General features: G+C 34.0%; 1 protein-coding gene and 1 long non-coding RNA gene across 11 annotated transcripts in view; one reads left to right on the top strand and one right to left on the bottom strand.

Moving 5' to 3' along the window:
- NBEA (neurobeachin) overlaps positions 1-19,450 on the top strand; it is a 661,793-nt gene that overhangs the window by 172,712 nt on the left and 469,631 nt on the right. For all 7 annotated transcript variants that reach the window (XM_074330026.1, XM_074330024.1, XM_074330023.1 and 4 more), the window contains exons 18-22: positions 4,731-4,839; positions 13,489-13,570; positions 13,792-13,915; positions 14,719-14,911; positions 17,248-18,264. In XM_074330026.1, coding sequence (XP_074186127.1) covers positions 4,731-4,839; positions 13,489-13,570; positions 13,792-13,915; positions 14,719-14,911; positions 17,248-18,264 — 1,525 coding nt within the window. The remainder of the gene's footprint in view (positions 1-4,730; positions 4,840-13,488; positions 13,571-13,791; positions 13,916-14,718; positions 14,912-17,247; positions 18,265-19,450) is intronic.
- Positions 1-19,450, bottom strand: part of LOC109449832 (uncharacterized) — a 265,241-nt gene that overhangs the window by 119,087 nt on the left and 126,704 nt on the right. The gene's annotated exons all lie outside the window — the stretch shown is intronic.

The raw sequence follows: 19,450 nt of genomic DNA, 5'->3' as shown, positions 1-19,450 counted from the left end.
TTTAAAACTTCATGGACATATTAAACAGTTTAATAAAATTTAAGAAAGCATTGGTGATCTGGAAGATAGAAATGATGAAATTACCTGGAATGTAGCCCCAAGAGAAAAAGATGATAAATAGGAAAAGAATTTGAGAGATACGGAGAAAGAATGAATATTTTCATAGAATAAAATAAAATAAATTTAACCAAGGAGGTGGATGATCTGTACACTGAAAACTATAAAACATTGATGAAAAATTATTGAAGAGGTCACAAATAAGTGGAAAGGTGTTCTGTTCTCATAGATAGCCGAACTGATATTGTTAAAATGCCCGTAATACTTAAAGTGATCCACAGATTTAATGCAATCTCTATCAAAATTGCAATGTAATTTTGCAAAGAAGTAGAACAAACAATCCCAACATTTTGTATGCAATTACAAAGGTCCTGAATAACCAAAGCATTCTGAGAAAGAACAAAGCTAAAACCTTCACATTTCCTGATTTCAAACCATATTAAAAATCTATAGTAATCAGTGTGGTATTGGCATAAAAACAGACAGACATAGATCAATGGAACAGAACAGAGTCCTGAAACAACCCATGTATATATATGGTCAACTATTTTATGACACAGGGACCAAGAATATACAATGAGGAAAGGGTAGTCTCTTCAATAAATGGTGTTGGAAAAACTGGACATCCACATGCAAAATTAAATCTGGACTTCTGTATTACACCATACACTAAAATCAATTTAAAATGTATTACAGAGTTGAATTAACATAAAACTGAAACTATAACACTCCTAGAGGAACACATAGGGAGTAAGCTCCTAGACCTTGGTCTTGGCAATAAGTTTTTTGGATTTGACTCCCAAAACAAAGGCAACAAAAGGAAAAAATAAACAAGTAAGACTACATCAAACTAAAATTTTTCTGCACAGCAAAGGAAACCATCAACAAATTGAAAAGGCAAGCTATAGCATGGGACAAAATATTTGTAAATCATACATCCAGTAATGGGTTAACATCCAAAATATATAAAGAATGCACATAACTCAGCACCGAAACAGTCAAGTTCAAAAATAGGTAGAGGATCTGAATAGATATTTTTCCAAAGAAATACTAATACTAATGTTAAATACTTTAGGTACTCGTAAAGATGTTTTAACATCACTGATTATCAGAGAAATGCAAAGAAACTTTGTATTTCCCAGCACTGCTTCCATTTCTATGTTGTGTATCATTTAATAAAGCCAATGAAATAATTATGGAAATGAATTAAAATAAAAATTGGTATCAGATAAAGAATATGGAATATTAAATGATTAGTAGATTGAGATGGTCTTTCCAACGTTAGCTCCAACTGAAGAAATTACAAGGTTAAAGCTCATTTTTATTCAAGAAAATGAAAAACCACCTCTATGTCAAAAAACAAAACAAAACAAAAACCGAAAGAATCCTTGAAATTCAAAACATGGCAAATATTTGTCAATTTTTTATAAAGGGATAACGTCCTTAATATTATTAGGTTTCTTACAATCAGTAGGAAAAAGGTGGCCATACAGAAAAAAAAAAATGATCAGAGATGGCATCAGACAGTACTCAGAAGTAATGTAAATGATCAAAAGACTTGTGAACATCTATTAGCATTTCTTGTAAATTAAAATACGATCTATTTTTGTAAATCATATTGACTACTTTTATAATTATTATATTACATAAGTTTGTTGAAGCTGCTGGTAAAATGCATTTCTATTTTAAACTTTTTGGAAGTTTAAAATATATGTATTTTTAGAGATCATAAACTGTAAAGTCTCACAAAATAAAATTAAATATAAAAGCTTTTAACTACATCATTTCAGTTACAAGAATTTGTCCTAAGGAAATAATCATGGAGATGCCCAAAGATTTACCTAAAGGCACAAAGTTTTTGGTGCAAAAAATTACAAATAACAAAAATGGCCAATAGTAGTGAATGGATAAATTATTTTACATTCTTATTATCAATTATATATATAATGAAAAGGAAAATTCAACGCACAATATATTGTTGATTTATTGGAGATAACGTTACAGATTACCATATACATAATTGTTTTCATTGTATTGATATCACCTATATTTATTTGTCAGATTTATATGCATAGCAATTACTCTGGAAGAACATAAACTGGTATTTAAAGTGATTATCTGAGTTCCAGAATTAGAGGTTCTTGTTTTCTTTTATGTTTTAACATATTTGCTGAATTTGTTACAAGCAGTATTTCTTTGGCCACCAAAAAAGGTCTTGTTTGTTTTGTGAAGAAGGAAATTAGAGTATGTGTTCAATAGAATGTTTAGTAACCTAATAGTATAATTTGTAGGGCCGTAAAGGTTACTATTTGAAAAACAGACCATACTCTTAATCCAAGAAGGCAGAAATCCTGTAAAATTACAAAGGTAAAGCAGATAGGCACTCACATATCTGGCCCAGTGGAGCCACCCTATCCTGATGCATAGAGCTGGGTCTTTGTTTAGCGGGTCCTTGGGCAGCCAAACGTGATGGACAGGACCCACATAGCCACTCTGCCTAATAGAGATGACGGTGTTTTCAATCACTCTTGACTCCTGTGCAGCAAACTTTATGGGGAAACATTGTTTTAAAGCAAACTTCAGGAGGAAGCTGACCCATCTTTTCTCTGGTCCATGCATAGCATTCTTAAAGCCCCCCTAAAAGGCCAGAATTAAGCTGTTCTATAAACATTTACTCATACACTGGAGGAGATAAGCAGCAGGGAGGGAATTTCTTTAGTAGCTGAAATTGTAGTGGCACAGCTAAGAGATTACTCTACATTCCAGATAGCCAGATTTTTGCAGTTTTTACCAGCCCTGTGTATATGAGAGATATATATCAAAGGATATGCTTTGGCATTTGTTCTTTCTCTATTAAGAGCAAGTGAAAGTTTCAGGCCTCCTTTGTTTGCGGGTGTGGCTTGACTTGGAAGTCCCTAAAGCCTTCCCATACAGAACCCCTTAATATCCATTAGTCCTGATTTTTTTGTTTTCCTTTTTAATGACCAGTTGACCTTTTTCAATCTTATTTAAGTGTCTTACAAACACAACCACAAGACAAACGCCCAAACTTCTCTTGGGTTTAGGTAATTTTGCTGTTTCCCTCCCTGGACTGAGGAGGATTGGGTGAGGGAAACATCTGTCTTGTGTCTTTTGTTGTGTAATGTGGAGCTTGGAGGCTGATGTTTAGAAGAGAGGATTTCTATGTTTGTGGTACCCGGAAAAATGGTTCATATTTTTTATTTCGGCCTTTAAATTAAGGTAACAACAAGCTATTTTGACAGATAAATGGTGAAATTGTAGTCACTTAATCAAAATAGGTGATTTCTTTCTTATTCACATAACATCCAAATGGATGTTGTTCAGCAGGCCGTTTTATCCCAAGCTATGATCCAGATACCCAAGCTGCTACATTCATCTTGTGTCTCTGTGTCTCTGTCATATGGCCCTGGTCTTTCTGCCTTGAGGAAAGAGCACTGAAGATATGCCTGAGTGCTTTTTCTATGGACAAGGCCTAAAATTCGTTCACAGTTATCCTGTTCACATTCCATTGGCTATAACTTAGCCAAATGGCCACACCTACCTGTAATATAGGCTGGAATTATATCATAGTATAACTGTGGACTCTGGAAGAAAGGAACAAGAGTTTGGCAGTTACATAGTTTACGCCATAGTTGCCATGTGTGAACAAAGAATCATAAAAAAGCAAGGTAAGAAATGAAATACCTTGGATTGGAGCCAAGAAGATCCAGATTTTGATTTTTAAGAGTGACACAAGTGAGAGGCATGTAATAATTCCCTAAACTAGAGCTAAGTGTTCTAGGAGGTCCTTAATAGGACCTTCTGTCTTAATTATGGATTTGGTGTGGGGGGGGGCAGTTAAATGAGCTAACAGCAACAACATAGAAAGTTGTTTATTTGTTTGTTTGTTTGTTTGGTTGGTTGGTTTTAAATCCAATGGCAGACTACAAATACAAGCAGTAATGATTGCCCTTTACTTCTGTCAAATTATTTTGCTGTATAATCCCCGCATCAAGCTACAATCCTTACCTTGAATCACAATGTTAAATTATTGATATTAAAGTGTTTTATAGATTATGTTATAGACTTTAAATTTGGAAAGAAAGGATTTAAAAATTCTGTGGGGAAACCGATAATCTTCTTTTTTTTTTAATTTTTATTGAGGAATATTGGGGAGCAGTGTGTTTTCCCAGGACCCATCAGCTCCAAGTCAAGTCATTGGTTTTAATCTAGTTGTGGAGGGCGGAGCTCGCTGGCCCATGTGGGAATCTAACCTGTGGTGTTGGTGTTACGAGTACTGCACTCTAACCAACTGAGCCAAATGGCCACCCTTCGGAAACTAGTAATCTTAACCTAATAAACTAAATAGTTATTAGCAATTTGAAAATAATAGCTGTCAACATTTATATAATGTTTTATAATTTGTATATTTAACATTTTAGTTTGCACAGATGTTTCATTTGATAAGTGTTTAAATGGTGATTTTGGAACTTAGGAAGATAGCTGTGCTGTGTATATACTGTCATTTCTTTTGTAGATGAAAGTTAGTAAAAATAATTACATGGTTCTGTATCTGCTTATAGATTGTACTTTCTTATCTCAAAGTCATGAGAATAGAAAATCCAGTGTGTTTGATAGTATTTTGTGTTGTTTTTCCCCCTCTTTTTCTCCAGGAGAAAAGTTGAAATTATGCATACTCATAGTCTTTTCACTCTTCTTGGAGAAAGGTTGATGTTGCATACAAACACTGTGACTGTCACCACGTACAACACACTTTATGAGGTAAAAAATTAAAAGTGAATGATGACAATTTTAAATGTTTGCAGTGTAAACCCTCTATGGAATTGGGATCAGTAGTTGGTCAGTAATCTAAATTGCTAAAATCTAAAAAGCCAGTAAAATAAGAAAAATAAAAAAACAAATTTAAAATTGTATTTTCAAACATATCTACATACTCTTATTTGACTTTTTTTTATTTGTTTTGTTTTTGTTTTTGTTTAATGTTGGTCCAAAGGCTTTTCTTTGAGTATAGGTTGGCTGATTGACTTTACACAGTTTTTATTTTTTGCATATACCACACCTATTATGTATTATATATCAGTTCTCTCTCTCGCTCTTGCTCTCTCTGTCTCTCTCTCTCTGTTTGTCTCTAGTATGTAGCAATTACCAACATTAACTTAGAATTGATTCTGGGGTAAATTGTAGGTAAGAATTGTTGGTTGAAATGATATCTGGAAGAAACTTTAGATCTCATCATTTCAATTCAGAAATCCCTTTTTCATAATTTCTAACAGATGGCTATACAGCTGGGGTTCAGGATTTTCTGTAATTCATGTGCTACCTCCCAAAGTAGCTGTTTTTATTTTTAAATTTTTAAATTAGGAATGTTCCCTTATGTTAACCTCAATTCTACTTTCCTGAAACTGATCCTCGGTAGCACTAAGTTCTTTTCTCTAGCACAAGGATTAGCAAACTACCAACACCTATCTGTGTATGGCCACGAGCTAAGGAGTGTTTATATTTTGAAATGGTTGAAAATAATCCAAAGAAAAATAATATATGATATGTAAAAATTATATGAAATTCAAATTCGGGTCCATAAATAGTTTTGTTGGAACACAACCACACTTGTTTCTTTACAAATTGCCTGTGGTTGCTTTTGTGTTACAGTGACAGACTTGAGTAGTTGCAACAGAGGGTGTTTGTCATGCTCTCATCACTTTGCACTGCTGCTCTACAGATCACAGTGATGCAATAACGTGATGCATATAATGCTGAACCTAACATTTATTTTTTAATACCAGCGTATATTCGCCATGTCAAAACAAGAATAGAAAAGTGCACTTCAGATCTTACCCTTTTAAAATACCGTGGGCTGTGGATATTTTGATACAGATTTAGATGGTAAAACATTGTTTTGTGTCTATGACACAAGTAATGCTAACACAATATACATGGGCATTACTAGATTAAACACTCATAATAATATTCCTAACTCAGAAAAACAATGGTCATAAAATAGGAAATAATATCTCATCATTGCAGATTTTTTACAAAAACAAAATGAAAGACATTGAGGAGGAAAGATGCTGAGATTCTGAATGGAATTGTACTACAATTTTAAATTAATATGGGATAAATTCAAACTCCTCCAACACTACGTTTTTTGTTTTTGTTTTAATCTAAGCCACAGGCCAGATATTGCTCAAGTCTGGTTTTTGCATGGCCCAGAAGTAGGGGATGGTTTTTACATTTTTAAATTGTGGGATTGGGGGGAAAAGAATATTTTGTGGCATATGAAATTTTATGAAATTCAAATTATAGTGTCCATAAATGAAGTCTTACTGGACCACAGCCACGTGTATTCATTTAAGTATAGTCTATGGGTGACTTCCTACTGTAATGACAGAGTTGAATAGCTGTGAGAGAGGTCATATGACCCACAAATCCTAAAATACTTACTGTCTGACCTTTTTGTAAAAACTTTGCTGCAAAGTTAAAATTCTCTCTCTACTGCAACACAGAGAAATATGTTTCCCTTCTGTTGTTTTTGTAGTTACATTTTAATCTGATATCAGAATTAATATACATTCATTATAGAAATTGGAAAACACAGAAAATCACCATAGTAACGTGTATCCGAGTATCTTCATTAATACTTAGGTTAAAGGTATATATGAAATCTTAACTCATACACATGTACACACAAATGTGTGCATGCGCACACATGCACGCACGCACACACACACACACACACACACACACCCCTATTATGAAATATCATTCAGCCATAGTTTTGTGTTTTGATTTTTTCACTTAACAATATACTGCAAATATTTTTATTACAAAATGTTCAACTTAGTTGGGGAGGGCAAACTAGGTTTTGTGGTTATCTTAGTCCCTATCTTGGGCTGCTGTAACAGAATATCATGAACTGGGTGGCTGATAAACAACAGAAATCTGTATCTCACAGTTTTGGAGATTATAAAGTCCAAGATCAAGGCACTTGGCAAATTTGGTGTCTTGTTCTCACTCATTTAGCGGTTCATAAACTGCCTTTTCTCTGTTCTCACATGGCAGAGGACAGGGGAACTTTTCTGGGTCTCTTATACAGGCACTACTCCCCTTCACAGGAGGCCACTGCAGCCCTCATCACCTCCCAAAGGCCCTGCCTCCTAATGCGACCATACTGGGGGTTAGGTTCTAGCATGTGAATTTGGGGGTGGGGTACGGACGTTCAGTCTATAGCAGCAGGAGATACAGTGATTTAACAGCTCTGCAGTTGTGGCTCGGAAGCAGCTGTAGCGATATGAACTCAGTCGGGTGGCTGTCCAATAACACTATTTACAAAACCATTAACTTTAGCTGTTTTATTTTATCTTTTTTCCCATTTTCTCATCAGTAAATTTAGTAATGACTACCCTTAAGTTAAATGAAGAAAACTCTTTTGGCTACTCTGTTGTTGTTTTCTATGTTTGTTTCTAAGCTTAATATTCCAACTTTGTGTCAATTGTTCCTCACATTATCTGATTTGTAAACTTTACTCTCCAGAGCGCTGTCATTTATAATTACAGTTTTCTTTTTTTATTGCTACAGTATTTGGCCTACAGAACTGAATTAGCACTAACAGACAAATGTATGCAATGCAGAGCACCTTGATTCTGATATTATATTTTCCTAACAATAATAATATCTTTTTTGGGTACTTCCTGTGACAATGACTTTGGCTAGCACTCTACATACATTCTCTTAGGATCCTTACAACAACCCCATGAAACTTGTTTTTTTACTGCTTTTTTATATAAGACAAACTGAAACCCATAATTAAATAATTTGCTCTATGTCCTATCACCAATAAATGGCCATACAATAGGCAGTTTCTATAGTATATATGCGTAAGGCAAAAAATGTCAGACTCTACCTTCAGCTGACAGCATTGAAGTCTTCCTCTGAGTCAAAAACCTTCCTACAATATCAAGGTTCTGAATGCCAGTGTCTAATATTGATTAATGTGCATTTCTGTCTTGGCTTTCTTACCTACTACTTGCTGTGGTTGACGCCCACAAATGTGTTTTATATATATATATCTATATCTATATCTATATCTATATCTATATCTATATCTATATCTATATCTATATCTATATCTATATATATATATATATATATATATATATCACGAATTTCTGACCTTCTGCTTGTTTGAGCCTCTTTAGTGTCAGTAGAGTAGAAGGTCTTTGTAGTCCATGAAACCTTATATTATAAAAGAGGTAAAGCTAACAATATAATACATTGAATTTGAAAAATCACTGTGTGCTCCTAACCATAAAATAAGAAAACGTCCTGTGTCTGTGTATACATACACACACTTCTGTTAGCCTTCCTGAGAAGTGGCTCAACAGCAAGTGCAGCAGCATTTTTTCCTATACCAGCTATACCCATATGTACTCTTTTAGTATCCAGCCTTTGGTCTCTAATGATATTCTACACTGAAAGAAGCCAGGTTGTTGCTGATTCCATGGCTTAGGTAGAAAAAGCCAGGATAAGTTTAAGTCTTCTGATACTGGATAGTGTCTGATACAGAGGTTCTGAAATGGTAAAGTAACTGCATCACAGGGCCTCTGTCTGACCAGTTTAGCAATAATATATGCTTTAATGTAGAATAATAGCCATGGTTAATTGGAACAAAGGAGCTTTAGGTAATTGATACTCTGAAAAGGAAAGTTAACGTAGGTGTACAAAAAGCCCCAAAAGAGACGGTTATGATATGATTGGTTAGTACTGTTGATCTCACTAAAAGTAGAAAGGTCTTCTCATAAGCTAATAATACAACTAACAAATCAAATTGTATTATCAGATTGACAGGATGGTGGGTGACTAATTCTGGACCACCAAAGTTTAAAGGTTGTATCATTTTGGAGGTTGGGATCTATTACCAAAAAGTAAAACATGATAGGTTTATACCTGAATTCTCATTAATATAATAAGTGCAATAAAAAAAGAAAAGAAAACTCAGCCTCAAAACCTGTAGCTGGGTTTGATTCACCTTGTGAAACCCAACCAGGGCCTATACCCCTAACAAGAATCAGTTGGTTGATAATCTAGAGTTTGAAAACTTGTTTTATCTCTCTCTTTTTTTTTTAACTTGGTAAAATTACCTCCAATCACTGTATCAGAATAAATATCACTAAAACTGTAGGGAGGTATAAAAAAAGCACAGAAAAGATAAAGAGCTGTAAAAACCCTATGGTGTTGATAATGATGTCTTAGAATACGTGGTTTTCACAAAATGTTTGGAAGTCCAGTTAGGCTAAAGACTATGTCACTATTATCTTTAAAATTCTAAATCTGATACAATGCCTGTAATGGAATAAACAACAAATATTAAAGGACAAAATGAGTTAGACATTTAGCAGGATGTCATAAAACATTGCATAAGTTATGTAGATGCACAAATCTATCTTAATTATTCTAATTTTTTTTTAATTATTAAGAAAACATCCCTCTCATCCCATTTCTGAGGTGAATTTATTCGTATACTAAAAGTAGGTTGGCTTTAATAGCCTTCTCTTTACAATTACTCAAATCTATTTTTATATAAATACCAGAGGTGCCAAAAAAATGTGTACATATTTTAAGCAGTAGTTCGCCATAATCAGAAGTGCCTGGATGCTGATGGTAACCACTTTGAGCACCTCTTGTCATTGCAGAAGTCAAACATGACTTGTATTCATCTTTTGTTATCGGTATCTATTGAGTATTACAATTAATACAGTTTTTTCCTTTCTTAAATGTGTGTACATTTTTTTTGCACCCTCTGTATTTTTTGAGAATTGTAGTATTTGTGAAAGTTGTATCTTAAATTTCATATACTTTGTATTTACTTTTCACTCCATCTCAATTATACATAATCATATTTTCTTAATGTTTTGTAGCTCCAATACACTTAAGGATTATTTGTTAGGTTTTAGAATATGTGTTCTAAAGACAAAACTAGATTTTTCTGTTTATACTTGATCTCAACAATACTAATGATTCATTTTATTAAATATTATGATATTAATATCACTTTATATGTTTGAGTTAACTAGTTTTCTTTACATACTATTTCTATAATTCAGTTAAACACTTATTGCAGAGGCAGCTAGGTATGGGATCTTGTCATCTGAAGAGCTCAGTTTTTTATAGAAATAATAAACTGATTTTTTTTTTAATGTTTATTTTTTAGTACTTTATCTTTTTCTACAAAGGAATAACATTTTCTGGGCCCAATTTTTTTTACAAGATGATAATCAAATTTAAAACTTTTCAGTACCGCATAATAAAACCTCTTTCCCAAAAGTATACAATCTCAGAGGGGGCAATATGTTAAATATTAAGTATCCTTTTTACAGATAAAGAAACTAAGAGTCAAAAAAGTAATATAGCTTGTCCAAACTGTAAAGATACAAAGATTCTCTGACTGCCAAATACCTTCTGTGGCAGTTTGATGTGACAGTGGGGTTAATAGTTTCCCATTTTAAGAAATGAACTAGTACTACTCCTGTCTCAAAAGCTGAGGCTACTAATCCAAAATGATTTCTGCATGATGAGGCTGGAAAGTGCGTATGTCAGAGAAGCTCCAATAGCTCTTGCTTAAATCTTCCGTCTCTGTGGCCCATGAATTGCGAAGTAATTCCACTTATAAAATAAAATTTAAATGTATAATTCTGGGCTCAGATCTATGTTTATAAATAGTAAAAATATTGGGTTACCTCAGTGCTTAGAATTCATTTCCCAGCCCTCTCCAATATGATAGCTACTAATCACATGTAGTAGCTATTAAACACTTAAAATGTGGCTGGTGTGAATTGAGATGTGCTGTGAGTGTTTAACACACAGTGGATTTTATGTCCACATGGGCTCTGACCCTCCACACTGTTTCGTTTGGTGGGAGCAGGGGTGAACTGCCTCTGCACAGCTCTAACCAACGCCAGTCAAACCCATGGTCCCTTCTGAGTCCTAGTCTTTCATTAAAATGTCTGTATCTACATTCATCTCTCTTTTTAATGTCTTATTATTTCCTTCCCCCCTTTTAAAATTCATATAGATTCTTAATGACAGTCTTATTTTTATTTTATATAATGTTTTATTATATAACAGGGACACGGATTTATGCCTGTTCCAGAATGTCAATTAAGTACTTGATTCTAAATGTATTGTTCCACTTAGGAACTGTGTTTCCCATCCCAAACGTGTAGCAGAGTGTTCTTCATAAGTAAATGCTGAATTGAGTTTTTCAATACATTGTTATTATTAAAAACTCTTAGACTATGTTATAGTTTTCAAAGCACTCTCACATGTGGAGCTTAGTTGATCTTCCCAGCAGCTTTATTAGACAGGCAGTGCTATTATTGCCCTCCTTGTTAAATGATCAAATAGGGACTGAAAAAGGACCACATAAAACTGGAGATTCTTTGAGATGAATTTTATTTTCTGTTCAATAAGATTTTCTTTTGGGGGTGAGAATGTTTTGAGTATTCTCTATAATGGAAGAGTATGGCCTAGTCTTTTTCAAGCTTGTCTGCAGTTATTTTGAATCTCTTTGAACCAGAATTCTCCGGATCTTGTCCACTGGATTGCAGGTTCACACCAGAGCTTTTGGGGCAGATCTGTATGAGAACTACTAAGCTAGGGTTTCCAGGCAGGAATTCCTGCCTGTTCTCAGGAATTTTTTTCGCTTTCCCATTCCTGAATCCTGAGAAAAGTTGGTTGGGAAATCGGGAAAATAGGCTCCTTGAACCAGTAGTACCCACAATAGGAAATAAATATACTACTCACAATGTATCTCTTAGACATTTTTCCTATTTATCGCTAGGGTGTCCGGGCGGGAATTCCTGACTTTTCTCAGGAATTTCTTTTTTTTTTCGCTTTTCCATTCACGAATCCCGAGAAATGTTGGTGGGGAAATTGGGAAAATCTGCTCCTTGAACCAGGTGGTTGGTAGTATTGGCCATCACTTTATGGAAACGATTCATTGTGGAGACCGGGACAGCGAAAGAAATTCCTGAGAACGGGCAGGAATTCCCGCCTGGAAACCCTATCCTAAGTATATACCATGTACTGAATGTTCTGTGGTATATGGTTTTCAAAGAGAGTTTTATCCCATGGGTCAGCTCCGTTTGATTAGTAGTGCAGATCTGGAGTGCTCTGTTGAGAAAATTCTGACACACTGTTTAGTTTTAATAGTAAAGTGTTTAGTTTCAGCAAAAGTATTGGAGTGAAAGGCAGGGGTACATATGCCCTTTGTTTACCAATTTAGTAATACCTTTTTGATATATATTCCTGATATAACTAAGTAAATTTACTATCTTTCTCATCTCTTTCTTTAAGTCTGAGCAGAAGGTAAGAAAAATGCTACTTCTGGATGTCATGATCTTTTTCTAATCCGAACAAACCATCCGTGTCTCTTGATTAATTTACTTTCTTCATGCCCAACATTTACAATACAGCTATGTAGAACTAGGTTTCCACCTAACTTTTTTAGTTTCCGCACAGTTTTTGTACCTTAATATAGGTTGAATTATTTTAAAAGGTTCATTCAGAACTTAGGATATTAAGCAAAACAGGAAATTAAGTCACTAATATAAGTTATCTTTATTAAGTATAGTCTAATTAGATTTTTTTGTGTGTATGCAAGAATAGAGGTAAACACAGGCTAAAGCCTAAAATACAGTTAACGGTCATGTATGTATCCATTATTTATGTAGAATTTAGTTATACATTTTTAACTAACAAATATTTATTGAGTACTGGCAGTGTGTCAGGCATTGTGCTAATTCCTAGGAATATAAGAGTGAAAAAGATGTAAAAGAATGCTGCACTTACAGAGATTGTGTTTTAGTGGAAAAATTACTAAATGTTTTAGAATTATCTTTATTTGGTCAACATTTGTCATTTTTTGTTCTTTGAAACACGTTTTTTAAAAAACTCATTAGTAAGAGGTGATGAGCCACATTTTTTTGTAAAATTTTTCCCTTACCACATTTGTTTTGAGATGGGACCCAGACTTCAGACCTTGTTTTTTAATTTACTTATTTTCTAAGTTTTTAAAATTAATGGAGGCAGAAAGGGTCAAATGTTTACAATTTACAACATAGGTATATTAAGAATGTACACTGAAAAGGTATTTGAAACAGAATAAATTCTTGGACTTCCTGATTAATCTTTCCTTTTATAGATGTTGGTCCTGGTTTTGTCTTTATCTATAATAAACAAAATTTGAAGATTCCAGAGTTTAGAAGTATGTGAAATTCACTAGATGACCCTTTAGAAGAGATATTTCTTTTGAACAGAATTGACATCTTTTGCAAATTGATTGTGTATAAATATGTAATTTTAGTTGTGTTTTAAATTATTTTCTAAGTGAAATTCAAATTCTTCGTTTTTCAGATATTGACAGAGCAAGTATGTACTCAAGTTGTACACAAACCACATCCAGAGCCAGATTCTACAGTGAAAATTCAGAATCCAAGTGAGCAAACAGCAATTCTTTATTGTAATGCAGTAGAAACATGTGAGACTAAATAAAAACTTTTCCAATCACCTAAATCATTATGGTGTTTACCTAGTTCATGACACTTACACTCACAGACAATAGTGCTAAGCTGTACTTGAAAATCAGTAAATACTTTTTGAGTGGAAGATATGATATGGTTATAAATCTATACTAGAACTTCTTTTCGTTCTTCACAGTGATTCTTAAGGTGGTGGCAACTTTGTTAAAAAACTCGACACCAAGTGCAGAACTGATGGAAGTTCGTCGTTTATTTTTATCTGACATGATAAAACTTTTCAGTAACAGCCGTGAAAATAGAAGGTAAGAAATTTGAATACTATAACAAAACTTTATTACATATTAATCTTATTTTTTTTCCTTTTTCATCTCTTTCAAAGAAAAAAAATTTCAGATCTTTCCCATATTGCTAAATACTTTTGTTAGAAAAGACAATGTATGTTTCTTTGAAGCAATCTGCGTATTATGCTTCTATTTATTTTTATGTTGGTATTTAATTTTATAGATATTATATTTTAATAGAATATATTATATATATCAACAAACTATTATTTAAAATGCATTATTCCTTTTGGTGCTATCACCAACAGTACTTTTATTGTAATTGCTCATATTCAGCCATGCTTTTCCTGAGTTTGTCTGATAAGTGATTATTATCTAGGACATCGGGTACAGTCTGAGCCATGGTTGCTGGCTGAGTCTTTAATTTAACAAATATTGATTGATTGTCTGATATGTATAAAGCACCTTGCTGCACTGGATTTCTTAGTACAACTTAGTGGGAAAGACAACGGTAAAGCAATGGTTACCTTATCAAGTGTGCTGTGAATGCTTCATGTGATGAAGGAGTAGAGAAATAATAAGTAAATTTGACCGGGAAACTTAGGAAAGCAATTTTAAATGATAACTTGGATTTTTCTGGGCAGAACAATGGGGGAACCTCATTCCAAGTATGCAGTATAGAATGTGCACAATGATTGTACACAGTCATTGTGCACTGTGCTTTTCATAGGTCAGGTCATGTTTTCACTAATCATCTAAATTTAAAAATAGTTAATTATAATATAATTTAGGTATTTTTAATGAGTTTATTTTTTTCCCACTAGGTGTTTATTGCAGTGTTCAGTGTGGCAGGATTGGATGTTTTCTCTTGGCTATATCAATCCAAAAAATTCTGAAGAACAGAAGATTACTGAGATGGTCTACAATATCTTCCGGATTCTTTTGTATCACGCAATAAAATATGAATGGGGCGGCTGGAGAGTCTGGGTGGATACACTCTCCATAGCCCATTCCAAGGTAACAGGAATTAGCATTGGATAGCATCAGGGTTTCAGCTGTGGAGTGAATGGCTGCAAACATTCTTCTGGTGCCATCTTGTGGGCATCTTCCATTATCGCCAACTCTTTTATCCCAGTTTTCTGTTTTTGGTTTTTCCTCCTCTGTTCATACACTGTTAGATCTTGAAGTGTTTTGTAGATCATTTAATTAAAACTCTAAGTTTATAAATACGGAATTTTAGACTGCAAAAGTGACCCCACAGGTTTTATAGCAGATCTGAGAACTTGAGTCTGAGCCAGTTGCTCTTTTCAAAGCTAAAACATACCTGCTGTTTCCTATAAGAATATTTCATGATATAAACTTTGATGTATGCTTTTTAAGACTTTTAAAAGGTAGTCAGAAATCATTTTTATTTTCAATAAATACATTTAAAGTATTTAAGTTTAATGGTATTTTTAGTGCATTATCTTTATTCTTAATCCTAAAAATCTGTACTTTAAATACTATCTAATCTTTGGTAAAAGAAAGAAAAAGTTTGCTAATCCCTGCTATTGGGACTTGATTTCATCTTCTGTAAAATGAAGGGGTTTTTTTGTATCAAGATAATCTCCAAAGGAAGTCCCTTTCAACCTAAAATTTTGTTATCCTATCATTTAAGTATAAATTAATTACCATATGTGCCCATAAGGAAAGATTTTAAACTTGTGTGGGTTTTTTTGGTAATTTTAGAAGAGCTTTTATTTCTGTTAAAAAAATTTGTAATATATTGGCACCTTTTATTATTGCATTAACAAATTTGAAAATAGCATTTTATAGGAAAAGACATTACATTTTTAATGTAACATATATATGAGGTATGATTAAACAATACAGTGAGTGTTTAAATTAAAAAAAAAATTATTATAGTAAAAGGACATTGCCATTAATCTTCCTTAAAATACTCCCCCTCACTTTGACCATGGTTATCCTATACTTCTAGCCATTTTCTGAAGCAGTTCTGGAAGTCCTCTTAAGTTGAGTGTCTTTAGTTGCGCTGTTGTGGCTGCCTCAATGCCCTGAATCATTTTGACTTTGGGGAATAGCCAGAAGTTGCACGGTGCCAGATCCAGTAAATAAGTGGATGAGGACACACTATAATGTTTTCACTTGACAGAAACTGCCGAACTGGAAATAGTGTGTGACATTGAGTGTTGTCATGATGGAGGATGATTTACGGCACACTTTAAAACACACCGTCTCTCAACTAGAGCTCACACCCAACTGACTGCACCAAAACACAGTGAAACTTGTCACACACTGTTACTAAGGTTTGATGCCCCGCTTCCAGTATTGAAGATCCCTGCCTTTCCGTTAGATGGCGCTCAGCAGCAGCATTCACCGTATTTTGTGATCACAATGAAAAGGCTCTGTGTAACACATCGCTTCTGGTATGGCAAATTTTATCAAATAAAAACATTACAGTGTGTCCTCATCCGCCATATTCACTGGCTTTGGCACCGTGAGACTTCTGGCTTTTCCCCAAAGTCAAAATGACCACGAAAGGTAAATGTTTTGAATTGATTCAGGACATCGAGGCAGCCATGACAGTGTAACTTAAGACATTCGCGAAAGAGGACTTCCAGAACTGCTTCAGAAAGTGGCAAGAATGATGGGATAAGTGTGTGTGAAGTGAGGGGGAGTATTTTGAGGGGGATTAATAGCAATGTGTCTTACTGTAAATTTTTTTTATTTAAACATTCAAAACATGAATGTTTTAGTCACACCTTATTTACATATATCCTGATTATTCCTAAACAAGTGTATATAAAGTAACAAATTAAAGTAGCCTATATAAAGATAAAATTATGATGTTTTAACAGTTTATAAATATATATATATATGTATGTATATATCTATAGATACATGTGATTTTTTTTTTAGCTTCAGTTGTTGAAATCGGCACACATATGAATAATAGATGGTGAAAAGTGATCTAGTCATAGTACTCTGTATACTGTATATTATTAGCCAAGTCTCTGTTCTAGCTCAAATACCTCAAATATATAGGAGTTCAACTGGCATAGTGAGTAAGGGTAACATTGAAATATTAACCTAAAAGAAAAGACCACTTATTTAAAACTTTAATATTGTTAGTTTACCTCTGTGTATTTGAACACATAAGTTAGATATAACTATTTTTGATGATTGTTTGCAATTACTTGATAAAACGAAGCACTTGTCTTAGGATTAATATGTGTTGTGTGTGAAATCTTAAAATTCTTTTCACCATTTTGCTAGTATTACCATAATTTTATTTTTGTCTTTCTTCTTCATATATATATAAAATGCCTAATGCTTTTTCACTTGTTCCTAAGGTCACTTATGAAGCCCATAAGGAATACCTGGCCAAAATGTATGAAGAATATCAAAGACAAGAGGAGGAAAACATTAAAAAGGGAAAGAAAGGGAATGTGAGCACCATCTCTGGTCTTTCGTCACAGACAACAGGAGCAAAAGGTGGAATGGAAATCCGAGAGATAGAAGACCTTTCACAAAGCCAGAGCCCAGAAAGTGAGACAGATTACCCGGTCAGCACAGACACTAGAGACTTGCTCATGTCAACAAAAGTGTCAGATGATATTCTTGGAAATTCAGACAGACCAGGAGGTGGTGTACATGTGGAAGTGCATGACCTTTTAGTTGATATAAAAGCAGAGAAAGTGGAAGCAACAGAAGTAAAGCTGGATGATATGGATTTATCACCAGAGACTCTAGTAGGTGGAGAGAATGGTGCCCTGGTGGAGGTTGAATCTTTGTTGGATAATGTATATAGTGCTGCTGTTGAGAAACTCCAGAACAATGTACATGGAAGTGTTGGTATCATTAAAAAAAATGAAGAAAAGGATAATGGTCCATTGATAACATTAGCAGATGAGAAGGACGAACTTCCCAATAGTAGTACATCATTTCTCTTTGATAAAATGCCCAAACAGGAGGAGAAACTCCTTCCTGAACTTTCTAGCAATCACATTATTCCAAATATTCAGGACACACAAGTACATCTGGGTGTAAGTGATGATCTTGGGTTGCTTGCTCACATGACCGGTAGTGTAGACCTAACTTGTACATCAAGTATAATAGAAGAAAAAGAGTTCAAAATCCACACAACTTCAGATGGAATGAGCAGTATTCCTGAAAGAGACTTAGCGTCATCATCTAAAGGGTTAGAGTATGCTGAAATGACTGCTACAACTCTGGAAACTGAGTCTTCTGGTAGCAAAACTGTACCAAACATTGATGCAGGAAGTATAATTTCGGATACTGAGAGATCTGACGATGGCAAAGAATTAGGAAAGGAAATCCGAAAAATCCAGACCACTACTACAACACAAGTAAGTTATCGTACATGAGTTCTAAAAATACATTGAATAGAAACTGAGTTGTTAGCGCCAAAGCAGAGTAATTTCTTACCAGTTAGGCTATGTTTATGTTTAATTGTGATATAATAGCAATTTATGTAATTGAGTAGTGTGGTAGTACATATAAAATAAATGTAAAATATCTGAATTATATTTCCAACTCGGCCATATTCTGTCTGTGTAACTTCGCTCAACCTCTCTGGGCCTGGATTTTCTTACACAGTCCAACAGGTTGTACTAGATAGATTAACGTATGGCTGTTAGGGGCTCTGCCAGTTCTGACATTTTATGACTGTGACTACATTTACACATTTTGTATTCGAGATCTTCATTCTGAATACTTGATTAATTTTAACCTTTTAAGCTTCAGGCCCAACCCTGTTCTGTGGATTATAGAAAGGAGGACTTGGAGCCCAGATTGAACTGATAAATGAAATGAAGGGGAAGGGAAAAGGGAACTGTTATTTATGAAGTGCCTACTATGTTCCAGGCACTGTGCTATATGTTTTCAGATTTAATCCTCACAACAACCCTGTGAGGTAGGTAATATGGTTGAGAGAATTTGGAATTATTAGCAGTGAGAATTTTCCTTACAACCACATGGATAGGAATTTGTTATGAGAAAATTAAAGACTCTTAGGCCTGGTGGTAGGACTTTGGCCGCACTTTGGCCGCACCTGAGTAAAGATAAAAATGGGTGATGTTTTCAGAGATGGATTTTAATTGTTGAGCTTGAGTTTTAAGACTACTTCCTATTTTCTAGGCTAACTACTACCTTATAGTTAAGAGTTGAAGAAAACTTTTACATTTAATGATTTTTTTTGTTATTGTTCTCTGGGTCTTCCACTTACCTTTTAATGTCATCGAAAATTAACATGTTCTGTTATAAAGAGGAAACCATACCTAACTGGTGTCTTTGTACTCTAATAAGAATCCTTAATAATATATACTGTGTGAAAAACGTACCTTTATTTTTTCTCTATTAACTGCCAATTTCCATTTTTGTTGCAGTTGTACTACAGTGATAAATTGCCAGGGGATGGCAATATTGAATTAGATACAGATTTAAATAAAGGAAAGTATGCCGCATTGTTTATTGAGCATAATAATCACTAGGCTTGTCTGGTTTTCGTTCAGAGTTCATAAGCATTTTTCTGGT

The sequence above is a fragment of the Rhinolophus sinicus genome, linkage group LG04 (genome assembly GCF_036562045.2).
Source record: "Rhinolophus sinicus isolate RSC01 linkage group LG04, ASM3656204v1, whole genome shotgun sequence".
In the NCBI taxonomy this organism is placed as follows: domain Eukaryota; kingdom Metazoa; phylum Chordata; class Mammalia; order Chiroptera; family Rhinolophidae; genus Rhinolophus; species Rhinolophus sinicus.
This window is presented reverse-complemented; position numbering and strand designations above follow the sequence as displayed.